At 40.7% G+C, this 21,892-nt stretch overlaps 1 protein-coding gene across 7 annotated transcripts in view; it reads left to right on the top strand.

Moving 5' to 3' along the window:
• Window positions 1-560: 560 nt before the first annotated feature.
• The window catches only part of HNRNPM (heterogeneous nuclear ribonucleoprotein M), a 22,565-nt gene continuing 1,233 nt past the window's right edge, over window positions 561-21,892 (top strand). Inside the window, exons 1-15 of one of the 7 annotated variants that reach the window (XM_035892243.1) lie at window positions 644-726; window positions 7,436-7,488; window positions 8,335-8,342; window positions 8,428-8,545; window positions 11,021-11,218; window positions 11,614-11,767; window positions 12,864-12,913; window positions 13,215-13,275; window positions 15,240-15,341; window positions 15,931-15,975; window positions 16,379-16,453; window positions 16,908-17,006; window positions 19,747-19,800; window positions 20,446-20,528; window positions 20,823-20,874. In XM_035892243.1, coding sequence (XP_035748136.1) covers window positions 7,465-7,488; window positions 8,335-8,342; window positions 8,428-8,545; window positions 11,021-11,218; window positions 11,614-11,767; window positions 12,864-12,913; window positions 13,215-13,275; window positions 15,240-15,341; window positions 15,931-15,975; window positions 16,379-16,453; window positions 16,908-17,006; window positions 19,747-19,800; window positions 20,446-20,528; window positions 20,823-20,874 — 1,123 coding nt within the window. In that variant the 5' untranslated portion in view covers window positions 644-726; window positions 7,436-7,464. Of the gene's footprint in view, window positions 727-7,435; window positions 7,489-8,334; window positions 8,343-8,427; window positions 8,546-11,020; window positions 11,219-11,613; window positions 11,768-12,863; window positions 12,914-13,214; window positions 13,276-15,239; window positions 15,342-15,930; window positions 15,976-16,378; window positions 16,454-16,907; window positions 17,007-19,746; window positions 20,529-20,822; window positions 20,875-21,892 lie in introns of all 7 variants that reach the window. The other 6 variants (XM_035892241.1, XM_035892242.1, XM_009636687.2 and 3 more) reach the window with 6 other exon arrangements.

Genomic DNA, 21,892 nt, shown 5'->3' with positions numbered 1-21,892 from the left:
AAAGAGCTGTTTAATGTGCTGCTGGAATGCACTGAGGCTTTAAATTTGTGTCATCCAAAAACTATATTAATTGGAGGAGAAAAACGTTATTAATGTTAGACACAGGCTTATTTTGTTCTTCTGGTGTAAGAGTACAAATACAATGTACAAGGTGTGTAAGTAGTATAGTGTGCTAAGGAGAAAATAAAGAGGGTAGACGTCTGGTCTGGAACATCTCAAGGAGACAGAGTGAGGCTTGGTCGGCTTTAAAGAGATTCAGCTTATGAAATCAAGAACTTTGGTTACATTCAATAAATGTGGGAGAAAATAGTGGGTCTTCATGACGTAAGTTGTCTGCTGTTAGGAAATCGCGGTTACAATACATGACGTAGCACTGGTACCATGTGTACCAGCTTTGGTTGAAAGGTGTATGGTTTTGCAAATAACGTGAGTGGATGAAACTTTACAAGTTTTGATTTCGTTTTAAGAATGTAACAAGCTATGTTCCAAGAGGTGGTATGACATTGATCAAATGCCAGAGTAGTTAATGTGTGTGATTATCTTTCTTTGCTTGCAGTGAAGCTGAACGACCAAGTCAGAATGAAAAAAGAAAAGAGAAAAGTGTCAAAAGAGGAGGAAATCGCTTTGAGCCATATGCTAATCCTGCTAAAAGATACCGAGCTTTTATTACAAATATTCCATTTGATGTGAAGTGGCAGTCTCTGAAAGACCTGGTCAAAGAGAAAGGTAATGTACAACTCAGGTGGCCAAGTGATGTCTGTCATCTTACTTGTGGCTGACTTTGTTTGTAAACTTAAGAGTTGAAGTTCTGGGTGGACTTAGCGACACGAGTTTTGTAAAAGGTCTTCTTGAAGCCTTTTTGGGTGTTGCACAACATCTGCTCCCTGGCAGCCTTCCAGGTGGATAGTTCCTTCATAGGCATGTTGGCATATAGCTAATAGGGCTTCATCAGAGATTTAAGAGTATTTTTCTTAGGGGGGAAAAATGAGGCTTTTATCAGATTTTAGCCCTGACATGCAACAAAACTTTCTGAAGCATTTTAACGTCTTTTGGGTAATAAAGGTAGTTATTTAGTGCTGATCTGGCGTGTGTATACATAGCTGTGTCCCCAAACTTGGTAGTGATTTGTGCTTAGATAAAGATCCATACTGCCATTTGATAGCAGTAACATGTATTTAAGGGTGACCTGCAAAAAAGCAAAATCAGGTTTGTGCTTTGGTATGTGCTGCAATACGGTTAGGGCTTTGGAAATCATGTTCATGGTGTTTCCCCCTTCCCCACTTCTATTTAACTGTCCCATGTGAATGGGAGCTGCCTTAGTTTGTTGACCTTGGCATCTTCATCTTTGAAGAAGATGAAGACATTGAGCTGACTAGTCTCAGGTGGTGACAAGTCTAAATGTAGTGTTATTTCCTTAAGCTGATGCCCAACTTAGTAGTTCTCAAGTCACCTTGGAAATGCAGCGGAGTGGCAAGAAAATACTTGGCTTCTCCATCATCAAAATGTCTCAAAACAAGTTACAAGTAACTAATGCAACCATTCCTCTTGTGGGTCACTTTTAAAATACATAGCATCAGTCATAAATGTCTCGCAAAATGGTGATCAGTGTTCACTTGTGTTTGACCTAGGTAAGGAATCATAGTTAACGTGTGTGGCCTAATGAATGGCAAAACAAATTTCCAAAGGGTTTTAAAATGTTTGTCTGTGGAGGCAAAATGGAACCGAGTCTGCGTAATGAACTTCAGGACTGTAAGCCGTGGGAAACTTCCATAATTAGAGGCTGTGAAACGTTGATGCTTGAGATTCAGCAATGGTTTTCTGTAATACAAAGAATTACAGTCTTAAAGACTGCTTTAACAGGCCCTAATTAGGAATGGTCCCTTGCCTTAAACTATGCTTTCACTTTGCTACACAAGATACATTGGTTAATAGGCGTATCTGTATGTGTAGATGTCTAATTTTAAGTACTGTGTTGAATTCCGTTCCAAGTGTCTTGTGGTTTCTCTCCAGTTCACGTGGATGGAAAAGTCCGGTGTGAGATTGTTTCCTGCCTTGCTGTTCAGCTGCTCATTCCAGCAGATACTCCTAGGGGAACATTGAAACCTCTTCATTCTGTCTGCAGGGCTTGTTATGCTAAACATGGAGAAGCATTGTTCTTGGTTTTTGGGACTGCTTGTTAAAATACAACAGTTGAGATTTGCTGTGTAGTTGCGATTCATTCTAATTAGTCATTGACTTCTACCAAATTGGTGCTCTTGTGCTGTGCTTGAACTTGCTCAATCGGTTCTTCTTGATACAAGGCATAGTAGTTCCAAGAACCAGGAATGTGACCGTGGAAAAATCTAAACGTTAGAATTCTTGGTTCGTAAGTGTTAAGAATTACAGGCCAAACGTTCAAGGTTTTGGGAGCACGTGAAAAGGATCTGTACACAAAGGGTAAACCTAGGCGTTTCATGACTGCTCCATCGCTTGGCAGTCGTGAAGACTTAAGCTGTTAGCAGCAATGGCATAGCAGGTTGCTGAACGTAGGAGGAGTTCACCTCCATCGGCTGGTTTGCGTCAGTAAGTATGGTTTAGGAGAATGAGCTTTGAGGTCTGCTCATATTTCTGCAACCTGGTTTTTTCAGATGCGTGCATCTGAAGTCTTCTAAAGGTGACATCTCTCTCAAGAGTAATGCCTTGGTTCAGTCATTTCAGTGTATTTGTTGGTGAAACTCAATTACAGGTATGCAGTATGACGTAGTTATTAATGAAATGAAAAAATGTTCTTGTTTGAAACTCCCTTGTATTGGCTGACAAACACAAGGTTCTACTAAACTGACGTAATCAGCATTGATAACTGGCAATTGGTGAATGGCTTCAGGAGAAGAATGAGGCAGCAGTTCTTCAGCATGTAAGTGGAGTCTAACCGTAAACATGACTGAATGCTAAATAGCTGTTTTAATCTGTCCCCCAACAAATGGCTCTGTCTTTAGGGAGAAAAATAGTAATGCTTCATGGCAGCTGGCATAAGTGAGGTGATACCATATGATAATAAAGAACTTGTGTTTGAATTTGACATACTTACTAGTTCCTTTAGGAAACAGAGAATTTCGTATCTAAACCTTTTTCCTGACCAGAGTAGCAAGATGGTGTACCATACAAAGAGAAAGACTAGCTGTAGAACGAGGCAATAGTCATGTTCTGCTCCCTTGCAAAGCCAGGAGCACTTGCAGTCAAGGCCATGCTCATGTCACATTCAAAGATTCCCAGACACCCCAGAGACTGTTGCAGCCACGTTTATGTAAGGCAGAGCTGTCATATGGAGCGGGTGTGCTTGCCTCTTCGTATCAAAACCTGGGTGTGTGAATAGATGTGAGGAAAAGAAGCAACAAAGCTTTCCCAGCTTAAACTTTCTGTGAAGAAAAGCAGCTGCTAAACTTCACGTGCTGCCTTCTTTCTTGCTCCATCTCCAAAAATTTTTGGAACCTTTGTGGCCTGCTAAAGACGTAACTCATGCCCTCTTGCTGTTGTACCTGATCCCAGATGTTAGTTGAGCGGTTTTGTTACTTTGGTGCTAACAACTGTTACTCCACTACCTGAAGACAGCTGTTACTGGAGAGTCCCCTGGATTTCAGTGCCCAAGATTCTGTCGCAGTGTGCTTACAGACTGCAGTTTTAGGTGGGCAAAGAGAAAAGGATGAGTGAGCAGCATGGAAGTGCTGTTCCGCATCTTTGTTCCACCTTACTTTAAGTAGATGCACTAATGAGTTGCTCTATTTTCCTTCGCCTTAACCATCTTTTCAAGGAGGCGCTGTCCTTCATCAGTGGCTGCAATGAGCTTTTTCACTCCCTCTTTCCAGCCTGGGCTCTTAAAGAGCCAAAATTGCCCATGTTTTTATCTGGGTTTTCTTGTGCAAAAGTGAGATTTCCCTTCCCCGTACTGTAAGAGAATAGCTTGCAGACTCTTCTGTACTGTGGGAAGAATGTCTTTTCTTATCCCCTAAGCTTTGTACACGTATGAAGTGTCTCTCCTCTCTCCCCAGCCCAAGCCCCCCCTCTCATAACTTTTTAGAGGTTGCCTGTCATGAGCTTTAAACACTGTAAATGAAAGGGGAGCTGTGACCGATTCTGAATTGCCTCACACTTAAAAGTATTTGGCTTTTGATGGCGGGGTCCTCTTGACTCAGTCATGTTGCTTGTAGTTCTTTACTTCAGAAGGTGATGGGACATCCGTATAGTTTTGATAATGTCTTGAGAGTTTTCCTTCTCTATTTAGTATTTGCTTTTGACCCTGTAGGCCAACGAAATTACTGTGATATAAAGCATTTACCCCCTTTTTCAGTTTCTGTGCTTCTCCTCTTGCTGAGACTTGCCTCTCTATACCTTTCATGCCTTTTGGAGCTTCTTGGTTTGTCGCTAACTGTTAAAATCACACCGCCCAACTTTAGAATCTTCCAAGTTGACATCTACGCCTGAGCTTGTTATCCTAGTTATTTCCCAGGTATGTCTTTAGGGCTAGGTGAATCCATCTGAGCCATGCCTCAAGGCACCATGTGGACGTACTTATCTGAGCTTCCTGAACAGTCACTGGAGAATATCTGAATGCTGACAGACCTGCCTGTCTTGAACATCTTAATTTTCCACGCATATAAACTTATTTGGAAAGTGGATGTAAAGTTTGAGGGGGAGAAACCCTATGGCTGTAATGATACGCAACACTGGAGATGCCTTTGGTTTGTATTTCTGTGCAATGATTTCTGCTTTAGCCTCTTGTTTTGGGAGACGCCGAGTTTCTGAACTTTCTCAAGTGTGAGGTTTCAGAAAATAATTCTGCTCTAAGTTAAGTCTTAAAGACACCGTGGGGGACATGTTCCTTAATTATACATGCATTGACTTAGAACTAGGATTTTCTGAAAGTTTTATCTCCCTTTGGAGGCTGTAATAAACTGGAGTTTCTTAAATAAGTCTCTTGTGCTTGAATAACATTTCTTCACTTGTGGCTGTAGGATCTGTTTCCTGATATAAGCCAGCTCTTCTCTAGTGGAAAGAAAATCTGCCTGGATCACTGTGCGTTTCTTCTGCCCTCTGAAGCAGGTTTAGCACACGGATATCTGCTGGTGGTACTTTTCCATGGCTTAATTGCCTGTGCACTGTCATAAGCTACCCTTGTCTGCTATTCTGCTTTATCACCAGTGCCTGATGTTCTGATATACTGTGGTTCAGGATCTAGAAAAAGGCCAAATAAAATGTGACCCAGCATAGGTTGTTTAAAAACCAAAAAGTTTCCTTTGCCAGCCTTAAACAATAGTCGCCTGGAAGAAGTGTCACATTGAATCGTTTTATGTGGTTTTTCAAGCGCAAAAATGCATTTTTATTGCAGTTGTTCTGTACTCTGGACTTGGTGTCTTGGATACTGAGCTGTTACGCTATTTGTGTTGTTCTCCTCCCCCTTGCTTTTTTTTTTTTTTTTTTTTTTTTTAATTTGGCTATTCAGGAAGTTCAGATGGCCTTTGAAGGAAAACAGCTACTTCAAGATGTATAATTAGTTTTTAATATAGGTGTCTGTAAGGCTTGAATGTGAAGCACTGAGCAAAATTGGCACATGCTAGATTTTCCAAGTGACAAACAATTGCCGCTGTGATAGACTCCTGGAAATCTTGTGGTTCAGAGGTCAGAGATTCGTTAAAAGAGTAAATGTTAAATCGTATTTAATATGTTTTGCTCCAGCTTGGCAAACTTCTTTGGAAGTGTTTGTGTGGATCTGAAGTAAGAATCGTAGCTGAATTTGATTAGTGGTTGGGAGAGGAGAGCCCTCGATCCAGGGGCTCAGCAGTGTTATTAGGAGCAAAGTCACAGGCTTCTAACCTGTGCCTTCTGGCCTCTGTGAAATGGAGTGGTTTGGTATTGTAGGTAATCTGGGAATTTGTCGTCTTACTACGTAAATTGTTGAATCACATTTGCATTCTTGATCAAAGTTTGGTTGGACTCTGGCTGCTGCTGTTGAGATGGATGGCTTCAGAATGTCTTGGTAATACTGAATATTTGGACTTGGTGCACGGCCGCCATGTACCACCAAGGACTATCCCTACGCGCTGTGGAAACAATTCCATGTATACTATGTGATCTTATACTGTTCAGATTATAGGACTGAATTAATTTTGTTAGGCATTACTTCAAGAAGTATTGTTTAGATAGTGAAGGTATGGATAGTAATCAAACACTCTGATCTGCCCTGTCCCTTTCAAAGGGACTTGCTCCTTAGCCTCTACCAATCTCAAACACTGTCCTCGTAAAAATATGAGTGGCTCAGAGTTTATTCTGTCTAGCTAACTGTTCTTTGGCTGGAATGGCTAAATTATTTTTTTAAATAAGAAATGGAGAATTAAAAAAAAAAAAAGTCATTTCATTAAGCATTCCTTTTCTTCCAGCTTTGAGAGAGACTGACCTTTCAGGATATTTGTTTTGCATAATGACATTAGGTGTCCTGTACTTGACTGGTCCTATGGCAGGTCTCTCTGTCCCTTGGCAAGAGGTGGACTTTTGACTATGAGACTCCAGTTCCTTGCTCAAAGTATGTGAGCAATATCCAGCCTGGGTCATGCTTTCCCATAAAAACTGCTTTCTACCCATCAGATAAGGCAACTTGGAGTCCTCCTGTCTTAAACTTAAAAACTAGGACTTCTAAAACCAGAAAGAAAAAGTTTTTTTTTAAAAAAAAGTTTTCTTCAAAGATTCTTCTGTATGCCAGTCGCTTCAAAGGCAGCAGCCATTTCGGTAGTTGTATTCTGGAGGTACATGATATGGTTATGTGGTCGTAAAAAGGCAATCCTAATCTTGTGAGGAAAGGTGCAGATGTAGTTTTCCAGCGCGTTTTGCCTATTGCTGAGACAGTTTTGTCTTGAGAGCAAATATGGCAGACTGTTTAATACTGCTTGAAGCTAAAAAAATGGAGCTTACTCTATTGTGGCTTAATGAAAGGCTAAGAAACTGCTGAAATAAACAGTAGGCAGTCGGTGATCTCTTGGTCTCTTGGCTCAGTCTCCATTTTTGGAACTTTGTCTTTAAAACCAGAGAAAAGCAAGTAACTATTCAAGTTCTGGACCATGGAGACAAGATTGCATACTATGTAAAGTGAAGGAAACTTGTTCTTGCAGACTTTCCCATGGATTTGGATTGCCTCAAGTAATGAGTGGGTACTAAAGATCAAGGAAACTGATATTGTGGAAATAGCTGGCTTTTGAAGTGGAGGAAAAATCAAGAACATGTTTTAACCGTTTTAAGACTTTACTGCATACCTGTAATTGTCCAGTTTTGTGGTCTAGAGAACATGGAGTGTTTCTGGGCTTTCTTATAAGGCAGAGGCTCCATACACGGTTGTTGATTGTTCTAAATTCCCATTGTTTTCTTGGCTTTTCTCCCTTGGTATATGTGTCGTCTGGAATCTGATTTGTAGTTGGTGAGGTAACATACGTGGAGCTCTTAATGGACGCTGAAGGAAAGTCAAGGGTAAGTGTTTGAGAGATTTCTTCTGTGGATTTTCTACATGACAAATGTAACTGTATGGTGGCGAGGAACGAAACGAAGTCAGGAAGGTAGAGAGTGTGTATGCTTAGTGGCTATATCATAGGATTGCTTAAAGCTTCTTTTGGGGTGGGGAGGAGGTGGGATGGGGCCTTGTAAACAGTGTTAGGGTGGTCTTCCACTGCGTTCAGTTGGCGTTGGCTGTTTGAATGACCCATGGACCCTAGCAGTATGTATAGTGGTACGGAATATTAAAGTAATACTTGTGTTTTGGAAAACGTCACTGTAGTGGTTTGCTGAATTTGTAAGGCCAGTGCGCAAAAGCAGGTTCTGTAAACTACACTTCCTGTGCCTGTAAAGAATTCAATTCCTAAATGTAAATGTATATTGCCTTCATAGGTACTTAAGTCCTTTAGTCCAGCGACAGTATCTTACAAGGAAAAAATTAGTAGGAGCACACTTAAGTGTACTGAAGGATATGGATTTAGGGTGAGAGAATATGGCAAGGGTTTCGCTGATGTCAGGGAAGAACAGGTCACATGAAGCGTGTGGTACTTTTCTTGGAGAATCGGGACTTAGTTCTGTTTGTTACAACTTCAGAAACTACAGTTTAATCCTGTTAACGCATAAGAAATAGTATCTTATGGAATTCAAGTATTGAAGGCTTTATTGGGTAAGATTACATTTATTTTCGCTATTAGGGCTAACTGATGTGATTTGACTTTAAAAAAAAAAAAGTGGTTTTTGTGTGTGTTGTGCTTTTACTTACTTTATTTCTTCTTTCTTCCCTCCTCTCCTCCGTGTTACTCGCCTGTGAAATCATCTCATCAGGGATGCGCGTAAGTTCACTTAAGAATTTATAGCAAGAAATGAGGAAACTCTTAAAAAATAAGCAATGTTCTTAGATGTCTTGTATCCCCACAGTGTTGTTGAATTCAAGATGGAAGAAAGCATGAAAAAGGCTGCAGAGGTTTTGAACAAGCATAGTCTTGGTGGAAGACCATTGAAAGTGAAAGAAGTAAGACGTGCATCTGTTCTTTCAGTATGTTGAATTTGAAGGTGAAGGGGTAGTTCTTAGTCAAGATTTATGGCTGACTCATTTGCAGATAAGAGTAATTGACAAAAGCAGGACTCATCACATAGGGTTAAAAAAAAAAAGATGGCCAACCTTTTTTTACCATCAGCATGTACTGCTGAACTTGAGTTTGAACGTGATTATCAAGACTAAACTTGATTTAAAGAGTAGGTGCTGATGGTAGCAACGCAGAACTCGGGCAAAACAGAGTTTGGCTTTAACTGCAGGTATACTTTCTTGCTAGTGATTTGAAGAAGAAACCTGCATAAATATTGTTTGTTCTTGACTGCCTTCCCTTTTAATTCTGAATCATAATGAGTGTATTCCACAAACAATTCCATAGAATAAGGTGGTTTCTGAAATACTTCCAAGATTTATTTCCATTTTAATGGCTTTGCTATTGTCAACCAGTGCGACATGCTCAACTGTACCGTGAATTAATTCTTAACCATTGACAAGTTTAAAGTTTCATTCCAGCAGTTTGGAACCTGTAGCTGCATTGAAGGTTCAATTAAACAAAAATAGAAAGGGACTTATTTCAGTGCTAGCAGCGACTCTTGGTCGTAGGGTATGTGAGTTATGTTCTTGGCTAAGCAGGCTTCATGTCCTGCCCTGCCCACTTAATGGTGAGGGGTGAAAGATGTCTGCATGAGTGTAAGATAGAGAGTGCGCACAGGAGGTCTGCCCTTAGCAACCCGCTTCATGCTGTAGTCTGAGGAGCGCTTGGGAAGAAGGATGGGGACAGCAAGTGGCAGCACTGCTCAGATCTGGTGGATTTTCTTAAGTAGAGTAATGAATTCTGGGGGCAGCAGCCTGCTTCTTGGCGCAAGCCATCTTCTGGCACTGTTGGCCTCTTGCTACCCTTTCAAGGAAGGAAGAGGTGAAATGGAAGGTTAGAAGAACATGGTTACACCTGCAAGTCATCAGGCACTGACTTCTATAAGAGGACCTTGGAAGAAAAAAGCCATCAAGAGTGGGCCATGTCTGGGCCAGTTTTCCTGTTAACGATGTACCATTGTTACTGGAAGTCAGGTTGCCCTTTGGTATCAGTTCTTGAGAAGAGGTGGTTGTAATTTACCCAACTCTTCGTTAAACTGTTGTCATACTTGAACATTTCTGTCTGTATGACACCGACAGAACAGAAAAGATACTTGAAATTGGAAAAAGAGCATTTTACCAGTAGCAACACCCAGCCAAGTGTGCCAGTCTGACTGTGTGGAACAAATTCAGTTATTGTGGATGACCATTAGCATCAGTTTGGCCAACTGGCTGGTATGTACCTCTCCTTGTTGACTGTCTCACTGCTGAGGAGCACAAAGGCCTTCAGGTGACGTAATAAAAACTTATGGCAGAATAGATAAAGCTCTTTGCTTGATCAGAAGAATTTAGTTTGTATGACAACCACTCTTGGCTTTCTAGTGGAGCTAATCTGGTTGTAAGCCATGCCTCATTTTAACAGTGAAATAGGAAACTGAAATTGAGAAGTGACTTGTATTCACTTTAATGTGTTCTCCACCTCAGACTGCTATGATTTTCTGTAGCTGAAATAATCATGTGAAAGCTATCCTTTCTCCTGTTTTCAAAAAGTGCTATTGTTTAGTCTTAAAATTCAGATCAAGATTCAAATTAACTCAAATAGCTTTTACTTTTAAAGCATCTGTATTTCTGCCTAATTAATTCTATTTGACATTTCACTTTCTTCAGCAGTCTTACAGTGCTGGTGCATTTTGCTCACTGAATACAGTGTGACGTTTCCAACCTAAGTAACATGAGTTCACCTTGTATTGTGAAGGTGCTTACATTCACTTTCAGTATAAAGTGAAGTGACAATAATTAATCTTATTTCCTCCCTTGAATTCTTCATCCTATGCTTCATGTTCTCTAGCATGTCCTAAAATCGTGAGATTATATAGTAATAGGGGGGATACATAACAAGGTGGTGGGTTTTTTTTTTTTTTTTTTTTGGGTTAGAAAGCCAGTGTTGGGGGGGAAATAAAAAGTGTTGCCCAAACCAATCTTCTTGAAATTTTACACACTGTATCTTGTCTTGTAAGTCCAAGTGCAAGGTAAATAAATTGTTGCATTGTTCTAAAGATACCAAGAGTTATTTGGCATTTGTTTTCCAAAATCTTCCCAATGCCATTCTGGGCTTATCAGTCTTTGGAACAGATGTAACTGAGGTTTATTGTTGGATTGAGTAAAAGATAAACGCTTTCAGAATCAGAGGAAATGCATGAGTAGGATTAACTTGAAGCGTGCCGGCACATTGGTTAAAAGAAAATAAATTAGTGGATGGCAATGATATGTGAAGCAGTTGGCTGGAGGTCTATAGGGAGCAGATAGCCCTGTATAAAGGGAAACCCCTTCTTTTGCCTGTTACTAAATCCCCGCACATTTAGTGGAGTAAAGAGGGAACCGAGTATGTTGTTTCTGTTCTTGCAGGATCCTGATGGTGAGCATGCCAGGAGAGCAATGCAGAAGGTCATGGCAGCAGCTGGTGGAATGGGTATTGGTCCAGGCCCAGGCGGCCCCGGCATGATTAATATTCCGCCCAGTATCCTCAACAATCCCAACATACCCAACGAAATCATTCATGCCTTACAGGCAGGAAGACTTGGAAGCACAGTCTTTGTTGCAAATGTAAGTGCTGTGTAATCTGTGAACAGAGTGTCTAGGTCTTAATTTGGTTAAATCTAACGAATTGGAAGAAAAGCCTTAGACTTTCAGCTCTGTTCAGTAAAACTGAGTAGTTATTTATTCTGTGGCTAGTGTTGTTGGTTCTCTGTGCTAGTGAAGTTGTGAATTAAGATGTATCCTGCATGTTACAGAGTCTGTTAATTTGTGGTTTTGAAGAAGGCCAAGAAGGTTGCGTTAAGCTCTGTAGCATTCTTTAAATAATTTTTAAATTTTATCCTATCTCTGTGAAGACTCTTTGTTTCTTAAGACTGCTGATAGCAGGAAAGGAAATGTAATAACGCTACAGCTGTTTTTTGATGGAAATCTTTCTCATACTCCCAATATCACTTGTCTTCCAGTTGGATTACAAGGTTGGTTGGAAGAAACTGAAAGAAGTGTTCAGCATGGCTGGTGTCGTGGTTCGAGCAGACATACTAGAAGATAAAGATGGCAAAAGTCGTGGGATCGGCACTGTCACTTTTGAGCAAGCTATAGAGGCTGTTCAGGCTATATGTATCCTTGAAGAGTAATGATGGTTAAATAGTAGGTAAATAATTTAGGAAACAAAGCAGGATGAAAATAAAAATTGTAGTGTTACAATTGAGGATATTGCCATGTCACGGAAAGTCAAGCCATTGCAGTGGATGGAAAACATAAGGAAAACTGAAAAAGAGGGGGGGAAAAAAAGTCCCATCTTGAAGGAATTGTTGCTGTTTGCTCAGTGTCATTAGTGGAATGGATTGAATTTCCCATGTAAATATACCTGTTTCTAGCCCAAATAGTAAATTTCTGTCTCTATATGTTGCAGCTAATATTAAAATGCAACTTCTGAGAAAAGATTTGTCTTAAATTCCTGTGATGGAGGTAAAGGAGGAATGCAACAAATCCATTTGCAATGTAAGATGGCTTGACGTAGTGTGTTCCTCTGTTCCCTGTATCCTTACACCATGCAAGCAATGGTTTGCTACACAGCAATTGACAAAAAAAAAACACAAACAAAACCTACCAACCAACCAACAAAGTACAGGTGTGTGCATGATCCCTCAACTTGTGGCCGTGCTATGGAAAGGAGAAAAACATTTCCCTCTTTCCCCTCCTGAAGTTCTATTTGAATGTGAATTCCATTCTCCATGTGCACCTAGTAAGTTAAGCCTTGTGGGAGGAAGGCTTAGACAAATCTTGCATGATTCACTAGCGTGGCATACTTCAAAATCTGGCTATTTGTTGATTTGGAAATGTTGAGGATTTTTGCATGTTTTCTCCTGTTTTAAACTGCTAAAGTTACTGATGAAACACTTAAACACCTAGGCTGGTTCGGAGACACGTTTGGAGTGATCTCTTAATGACCTTAATCTTAGCCAAAAGAGTATTTTTAACTCATGTTTTGATTTTTAAAAAGCCACTCTTTGAATATTCAGTTATTTGTATTTCAAAGCTTTTTAGTTTTGGAGAAGGATTTTTTGATAATCTGTGAACGATAGCTTTAAGAAGAGACCTGGAGAGGTTTGATTTTCTGACCGGGTTTTTGTAACCTGCCTCAGATGGCATTAGAGCTTTAAGACTTTGCGTGGTTCTAGCGCTTCCACAATGATCCTTAATGAAACAATAGCGATGTTTAATGGGCAGCTGCTGTTTGACAGACCGATGCATGTAAAAATGGTAAGTATGTTCAGATGCCTACTGCTTTTTGAAATGGTACTTGTGCTCCTGATTTTGGATGATGTGTGGTTTCAAGGTTGAGTCAAAATATGGGGGGGTGGGAAATGCGTGACTTGCCAAATTCCTAGTGATGTCAATTTATGCCACTGGGGAAGGTTAATTCTGATTGTTTTCCTAGAAGACAATCATAAGCATAAAGCTTTAGCTTTAATTTTCTGTGTTTTAATTGGAAAAAAAAAAAAAAGCAAGAAATAATTTCTTACTTTTCTTGCAAACTTTAATGTATTGAATTTGTGTTTAGGATGAACGAGCCTTTCCCAAAGGAGACTTCTTTCCTCCAGAGCGACCCCAACAACTTCCTCGTAAGTCTCTCCCGCATGATTCAACATGTTCTGTTTTTTATTTCGCTGTTCAGCAGCTGGGCCCTGATCCCAGCCCCAGTAAGACTCTGGTTCAGACTTTGGAAAGCTGGGATCCAAATGGTCTGAATAATATCAAAGAGAGGAATAGTAAAAAAGAGCTGCTCAGTCTTGTCCTTTTTTTTTTTTTTTTTTTTTTTTTTGCATACTCTTTCAGCTCATAGCTAGAAGCTTGTCTTAAAACAGTATCCCATTCACGTTCTCAAGGCTTCCAAATATCTCAGTTGCAATTCAAAGACCCCACCCAATGCCTTGTAAAACTACTGTTAATAGTGGGATTTAATGGAAACATAATCAGTCAATAGGGAAAAGCGTGCCTCCTTTTACGTGATGGTGTTCTGGGTATCTCATGTTTTTCCTTCAATTGAAAGGGCTGAATTGGGGACCTGAGAATCTTCCAGGTCTTCAGGTTTCTAATGGGGATCTTACCAATGTGTATAAATATCTGAAGGGAGGGTATAAAGAGGAGGGAGCCAGGCTCTCTTCAGTGGTGCCCAGTGACAGGGCAAGAGGCACTAAGCATAAACTGCAACGCAGGAGACTCCATTGGAATATAAGGAAACGTTACTGTGTGGGTGACCGAGTACTGGAACAACAGGTTGCCCAAAGAGCCTGTGGAGTCTCTGTCCTTGGAGATATTAAAAAGCTGTGTGGATATAGTCCTGGGAAACCAACTCTAGGTGGCCCTGCTGGAGCAAGCGGGCTTGGAGGTCCCTTCCAACCTCAACCATGCTGTGATAAAACACTGAAAGTATTGAGCCGGAAGAGTCTGGGCTCAATGTCTTTAAATACAGCAAAAATGTAAAGGGTGGCTGTTAACATAATTCTATGGATTCAGCCAGTTGCAGTTTTCTTAGGCATGGGAACCAAACTTGTTGTGTGCTGCTAACTTGCGCAATTTTGATGATAATCAATCAATCCATCCCTTAATTAGTTCAGTTCCCTGTGTATCTGTCAAAGCTTTATTCAGCAGCAGTTATCACTCACGGTTTTTGTTGCTGCCTTGACTTTCTGTAATGGCATACTTGAGAGAGAAAGTCATTGGGTTCCAATTTGTATATATATCTTTGTATAAAACTCAACAAATACCAGTGGAAGCCTGTTTCTTGGCCTTTATTGGGGCGGGGATGGGGTATTTTGTGTTGTTTTAAAACAAGATTCAACACTTCCTGTGTTTATTATGCTGAGCTGTACTTGAGGAAGTCCTCTTCTCATAGGCAAAGAATGCCGTTAAGCTGTTGTTTGATGCAAGTGCGAGCAGAGAACTCTTTCTTCCTGATTACCTCTAAGGAAAATATGAGAGCTTTTTCTTCTTTCTTTGGGCTGGGGAATCCTTAATTCATTTGGGTACAGGAAGATTCAAAATTTTTGCCTGGGAATGATACACTTTGTTTGCTCAGAGAAGAGGCTGGCTGTGTGCTCTGAATTCTATAGGTGGCTATCATAATGATAGGTTGAACTTTGTGGTTAAATTCTTACCTACAAGGGAAGAACCTTGACAAAGGTGGAAATAAGCCATTTGTCAATCAAGGGTAATATTGTGCAAAGGTTAGAAGATCTTTATACTAAATTGCCCACTCTATTCTCCTTAGAATAAGCAAAATAAGCAGTGTTCTAGCCAGTTATTTTTCAGGAGTCAGCTTAAAACCAACCAAACAAGCAAGTTTTCTCAGTAGTAAGATGGAAAATGAATTATGAGGAAAAAAAATATTTGAAATAGTCTTTAGTATATTTCAAGACACATCTACTCTGGATTTACTATACACTTTCATGCTTTAAGTACACACCCCAAAGTGGGAACACAGCAAGCTTTTTGGAGAATGGAAGTCAATTACTTAAGAATAAAACTTGCTGTTTTGTCAAACTATGGAAAGAAGGCTTTTTTGATATCTGAATATTTTCTTCAGATGGTCTTGGTGGTATTGGCATGGGATTAGGACCTGGAGGTCAACCTATTGATGCAAATCATTTAAACAAAGGCATGGGAATGGGCAACATGGGACCTGGAGGTAAGAAGATTACTCCTATGCTTTTGTTTCATGAGAGCTTTAAGCTATGTAGAAGGTAGATAGCTTTGTTTTGCCTACACAAAAAGTTGAAGTGTACTAGGAGTGTTAAAGCCAAATGAGTTTTTGTTGAGCTAAGTAACAAGTTTGATAATGGAAACTTGAATTTAATCAACTGCTCCATTTTTTTTCCACTGTGGTCAAGGCACAGCTCTCATTTTCTGACTCTTGAGCATGAGCAGCAGACACTGCAAATATACATCAAACTTTTAAAACCATCTGTCACCTTTAACACTTATTAGTGGGCTTGCAAATCTTTGTTTAGGACATGTTTAAATAGCACAAGTTTTAAAGAGCCACCTAAAAAGTAGCACACATTCAGCTTTCAATTTATAAATGCCTATGGGTTTTTTCCCCTTTGCTGCTTTATTTTCTGAGAAGGAATGTTGCAATCTACTCAGAGTTATCATATGTAAGCTCCTCAGTCCAAACAGTGGGCATGTTGTATGGTTTCTTGTTTCTACAGCCAGTCTAATGGCTGAACTTTTGTAGAATTACGTCTGCTATATAAAGCTTTCTCTTTTATTTTGAGGAATGGGAATGGAAGGCATGGGCTTTGGAATGAATAAAATGGGAGGTAAGCTGTGTTTTTTGACGTGTATATAGCTTGGGCTTTCTGAAAGGCATGTAAGCTTAGCCATGCGTGTCTAGCAGGCGTTCATGTTCTTTGAAATCATCACCAGTTATTACTAAGCTTGTTCCTTTTTGAGTATTAATAAAATTGGTATCGGTGTATGGGGAAGGGTTAATATCTCAGCTAAAACATGACCAATGTTTTTGTCATGTGGCTTGTTAAAACTGCCCTTGGCTTAGGAGATATGGTGTGACCAAATTCTGACCAAATTTTGTGTTGTGAATCTGTGATACGGCGTTGTCTTGATGCCTGTGGAAACGTTCTGTGAAAGCAGCTTATGTGGGTGAAGCATGGTGTTAAGTTGAAACGCGTTGCTAAAGAATCCCTGAAAAATCTTTTCTTTCAGGAATGGAAGGTCCTTTTGGTGGCATGGAAAACATTGGTCGCTTCCCAGCTGGAATGAACATGGGCAGAATGAGTGGTAGGCATTTTTTTTGTATATCCAACTCTTGGCTTGCGTTCTCTGAAAGTGTAACACTGGAGAGACTCCCTAGACTAGTCATTTCCCTCTTTGATTGGAAAAACTGGAAGCTTACAGGTGACATGGTGTCCACAAGTCACTCATGGCCTCTGAGCTGCATAAAAAAAAGTGATTTGTTGTGGTTGTTTTGAAGGATTAGTTTAGAGAGAGATAAACCGCGCTCTGTCTCTATTCACCAGAAAGGCTTCTCTAGAGCTAAGTGGCTGCCTCAAATGTATTTGTCCTGAGATGAGTCCTGCTTTTTGTTGTTTTTTTGGTCTCAAGAAGACAAGATAAAATGATCAGGAGAACATAATAAAAACTTGCCTTGCTGTTAATCTTTAAAGATTATGCCTGTATTAAAACGTTCTCTCAGGAGACACCCTGAAGAATGTAGCAAACTTAATCTTTTCAGAGATGGATCGTGCCATGGGTGGAGGATTTGAAAGAGAATTTGGAAGAAACGAAATGGGAATGTCTCGTAGTTTTGGAGAGACCTTGGAGAGAGGAATAGGTGAGTACACTATGCTAAGGACTTTTGTTACCTGCTTGTCATACCTGAACTGTACATAAAAATGAGGCATGTGATGTTCTAACAAAACAGGCTGTACTTTCTGTGTACTTGCTGTAATAGTTGAGCTTTGATCAGTCTCCTAAGAGCTGTACAGAAGGTGGATGGATGCACTAGTAGTGATCTGTGGGGTTGTGTAACGGAATTTCAGATGTGTCAGGAAGCCTTCTGCTGGCCTTAATGCACTGCCTCGTGTCTCAAAACTTCATGCTAAACTCCCATATATGTGTGTGTGGCAAAGAGGAAGGTTCTGAATGATGTGTGACCCAGTCCTGTCGCTGAAGCGTAGTCTGTGGCCTAGGCACTAGGGAGGAAAAATATGGCAAAACCTTAATTTCCTTCCCTTCCTCCCAGACATTTTAGGAATCTGGTGTAGACTCACACATCTGATGATTGAAGAGAACGCCTTACTCACACAGCACTAAAATTCGTGTTCTTCTGTTGGTTTTTCCTTTTGAAACCCCAGTGGGAAAAGGAAGACTATCAATCTGGCAAATAACTCGGTGTAAAACATTACTTGAACCAGGCCAAGGATAGTGCCGTGCTGTTCTGTCTGCAGCAGCTTTGAGATGGCAAAATGTATTAATTATGCTTCGTGGAAAGATTCAGAACATGGCCATTTTTCATGTCTTCTGTGAGCATCTGTTCCATGTGTGCACAGCTTGATTCAGCCAGTTCCTGAGATTGCCGTTACTGCTGTGCTCTGTTAATTTCATATAATTTAAAATAATTTTTAAAGCTAGCGAAATGCAGTACACTTCTGCTGCTCCAACTCAGGTGACTCTCTATAAAATTGGATCTTGTATGCAAGGATAGGTGATCTCTTTTGTAAGTCATTTAAAAAAAAAAAAGACATAAATATCCTTACCTTAAAATTAATGTTGCAAAGCAAATACAGCATTAAAAAAACCTCAAAGCAGCAATTCAGTTATGGCAACTCATTGCTTTTTTACACATATATAAAATAATGCAATAAAAATAGTTTTGAGGTAAATAATCTTTAAATAGATAAGCAATATTATGCATTAAACACTTCTGAAAAAAGATTACTGGAATACTAGAAAAAAGATTAGTTTTAGACTGTCAGCTTTGCTGGCAGTTGTCCATTTCTGAAATGCTACTGGTAAGGTACTGAATTTTTTCCAATGAAAACAAAGTCCTGCTCTTCCTAGCTGCCTGTATAACATTCAGCTTCCTAGCAAGTTGCCCAATGACTCTCTGGAAGTATTAGACTATTTTGGTAACAAAGTACTCAAAACTGAACCCAAGTACCTCAAAGTAGGCAGACCTCCCCCCCTTCCCAATTTACAGAATTAAGTTTATTTGCTTAATGACTGAATCGCAAAATTTAATAACAAAGAGTTGGCTCTGCCTGCCTGCACAGGATTAGCCCTTTTCTGGGAGACTCTAAAAGCAAACACACAACACTGCTGGCTTTCAGCTGAAGAAATACTAAATGTTTATGGCTTTTTTTTTTTTTTTTTTAAATAGAAACGAGCAAATTTGCTTGCACAAGTATGAATGTCACTTAACCCCAAACCATTCTATGTTACTTAAGGTACTACTGAAGCTCAAAATACTCAAACGGGATGAGCGCTGTTCATAAATGTGGCTGCTTCAGTTTTCTTAAGCATAAGCTTGTCTTAGTGTTGTGTATCTTGTTTCTCTTCATAAAATATATGTAGATAATTAAAGTATACACTTCCTTCAAGGTTTTTTCCCCTCAAATAGGAATCAAACTGAACATGATTTTTTTTTTTTTTTTTTTTTACAGTGCTAAACTTGATTTGATAGATAAGCTAAGATCCTTCGTACAACAGCAAAATGGCCTAAACTGTAGGGGAGCGATCCTTCTGTTGCAGCAGCTCGAAGACTCTCTAGCAGAGTCAAGACAACTCAGTTGAGGGATTTTATGTAGCAGCTGTAGAAATCCTGTTCTTGCTTGTGTTTTACTGCACAGGCAACCTTTTTATATTTCTTTCCACACTAAAAGGCCAAGCATGCTTTGTGACTCCGTAATGGTCATTCTGCTGTGGTTCTTGTGTGGAATTTGCATTCTTTTTCTCGGAGTTCTGGTGATAAGAGGGCTCTGAGGTTTGGGCAAGCTTTTCTTGTAAAGGTCTCTCCCTGGATTGGCAGAAGCAATCTTTGAGTTGCCTGGCAGGGATGATGGGATTTCATTCCTCTTCCAAACAATCTGTATTTGAACTGTAATTTCAGTTACTAAATTACCACACTTGCTGTGTAATCCCCAGTGTACTGCGCAGGACAGGTAGCAGCTAAGATTATACGTAAAATACCGCTTTTGCCACCTGATCTCCTGGGTTTGCATATGCCTTCAAAATTTTATCTTTTTTTTTTTTTAATTTTTGGAAGGCTTTGTGCGTACAGCGGTTAAGCTCCTTACCGAAGGGATAAACTTTTTCTCATCCCAGCCTGTAGTATGTGGTCTGCTGGGACGACTGCTGCCCTAAATCATGCGCTGTTGTCGTGGTGGTCTGCGTAATCAAGATTTCTTACCACCTGAAATAAAACTTTGCTTCCTATGCTGCAGCAACAGAGCACGGAACGTGCAGTCACTTTTCTGAATGATGATAAAGCTTAAAGCATTTCAGTAGTTTAAGCATGCGTTAGGTTTTTTTGTCCCTGTATGATTACTGATAAACTGTGTGTTGTGTTCCAGGTGGCGGAAATGCCAGCATTCCTGGGATTGAGAGGATGGCACCTGGCATTGATCGTATGGGCTCGGGAATAGAAAGAATACCTTCTGGGATGGGGCATGGGATGGAGAGAGTAGGGTCCGAGATAGACAGGATGGGTCTTGTTTTGGATCGCATGAATTCCAACGTGGAGCGAATGGGTTCAGGAATTGACCGAATGGCCCCTCTGGGCATAGATCACATCGCTCCGAACATTGAGAGGATGGGCCCAGCTATTGAGAGAATGGGTTCTGGCATAGAAAGAATGGGATCTGGCATAGGCTTTGGTATCGAGAGAATGGGCGCTGCCATCGACCGTGTTGGCACCACTATGGACAGAATGGGATCAGGCGTAGAACGTATGGGTTCTGGCATGGACAGAATGGGTATAGGAATGGAGCGTATGGTCCCTGCTGGAATGGGAACAGGAATGGGTCAGGTTATAGAGAGGATGCCAGCTGGTTTGGATCGCATAGGTGCCACTCCTATGGAAAGAATAGGAATAGATCGTATGGGTGCTGCTAGCATGGAGAGAATGGGCTTGGAGCGCATTGGAGCCACTAATATGGAAAGAATGGGCCCTGCTATGGGACAGGGCATGGGAGCAGGCATAGATCGAATGGGACTTGCAATGGGAAGCAATTTTGAAAGAACAATGGACATGGAACGTGGAAACTTTGCAGGCAATTTTGCAGGCTCCCTTGGAGGAACTGGAGGACCTGCAGCTGGGGTGGCCAGAAAAGCCTGTCAGATATTTGTGAGAAATGTGAGTAACCTTCTTCCTACCTCTCCTTCCTCCTGGCACTAATTAGTGCTGACGTGCTGATCTCATCTGTGCTCGGCTGACTTCAGTCAGAATATCTAAGATTGGATGTTGTGGAGTTAGGTAGGCTTGTGCGAGTTGAAGCCATTTCCTTAACAGGAGAAGGGCGCCCTGCATCTGTAAATGCAATGCTGAATGACGGCTGTCCCAAGGTGGAAAGCATGATTTGAAGAGTTGGCAGTGCTTGCAGGTTGTTTAGCAGATCCTTAGTAATGGTCTGTTCTTCTCTTTTCACAGCTGCCTTTTGATTTTACATGGAAAATGCTGAAAGATAAATTTAATGAATGTGGTAAGTTACTTTATCACTGGTAATTACTCTGGGAATTGAATATGAATGAAACAGTAACTCCTGGCTCTGTCCCTGATGCTAGTACCGTAACTAAAATGTCACTTCGACTTACTGAAATTATTTAACGGTTGGACTTGATGATCTTAAAGGTCTCTTCCAACCTAAACGATTCTGTGAAATTCTAGATCTTAATGTCGACAAGTGATGTGAGGATGTTGACCGTCCCTGCTATACCAGCAGGAGTTCTGCAGTGCTGAATAGAAATAAATGCCTGGCCAGTTGATAACCCAGTTAACACGTGCTTTTTCTAAGCGTTTGTGCCCTTCTCCATCTCAGGGGCTGGGTTTATCACGTGCATGGCCTCTTTGTATTGCAGAAGGAGATAGGAGTAGAGATACAGAACTCCTGAGAACTGCTGAAAAGCACCTGCCCAGATTCTTTTTATCTAAATGAACACAGTTGTCTGGGAAAACTGTCCTTAAAAAAAAAAAAAAAGTTGAATTCAGCCACTGACTGTTGAGGTGTGCTGTTCAGCTTCTGGGAGTTTCTTCATGACAGTGGTTGCTGTCCCCAGACCTTGGTCCCCCCATATCTTGTGCTGCTTGTCTGAGATGGCAAAGCCAAGGCCCAGCCTCATCAGTTATGATGCGAAGTGTGCGTTGATAAGTTGGACAGGGCTCATCAGCTCGTGCTTTGCTCCATTTGTCTACTTCTGATGCTGCTGCTTGAGTGAGAATTGAGAGAAGCAGTTTGAATTAATTAATCTCTTAAACCTTTGAGAGATGAATTTTAAAGATTGCCCCTGTACTTGGCGCTGGTGAGGTCGCACCTTGAGTACTGTGTTCAGTTTTGGGCCTCTCACTACAAGAAAGATGTTGTGTTGCTAGAGCGGGTCCGGAGGAGAGCCAGAAAGCTGGGGAGGGGTCTGGAGCACAAGTCTTCTGAGGAAAGTCTGGGGGAGCTGGGTGTGTTTAGTCTGGAGAAGAGGAGGTTGGGGGGAGACCTTATTGCTCCCTAC

The sequence above is a fragment of the Egretta garzetta genome, unplaced genomic scaffold (assembly GCF_000687185.1).
Source record: "Egretta garzetta isolate BGI_Z169 unplaced genomic scaffold, ASM68718v1 scaffold4, whole genome shotgun sequence".
Taxonomy (NCBI): domain Eukaryota; kingdom Metazoa; phylum Chordata; class Aves; order Pelecaniformes; family Ardeidae; genus Egretta; species Egretta garzetta.
This window is presented reverse-complemented; position numbering and strand designations above follow the sequence as displayed.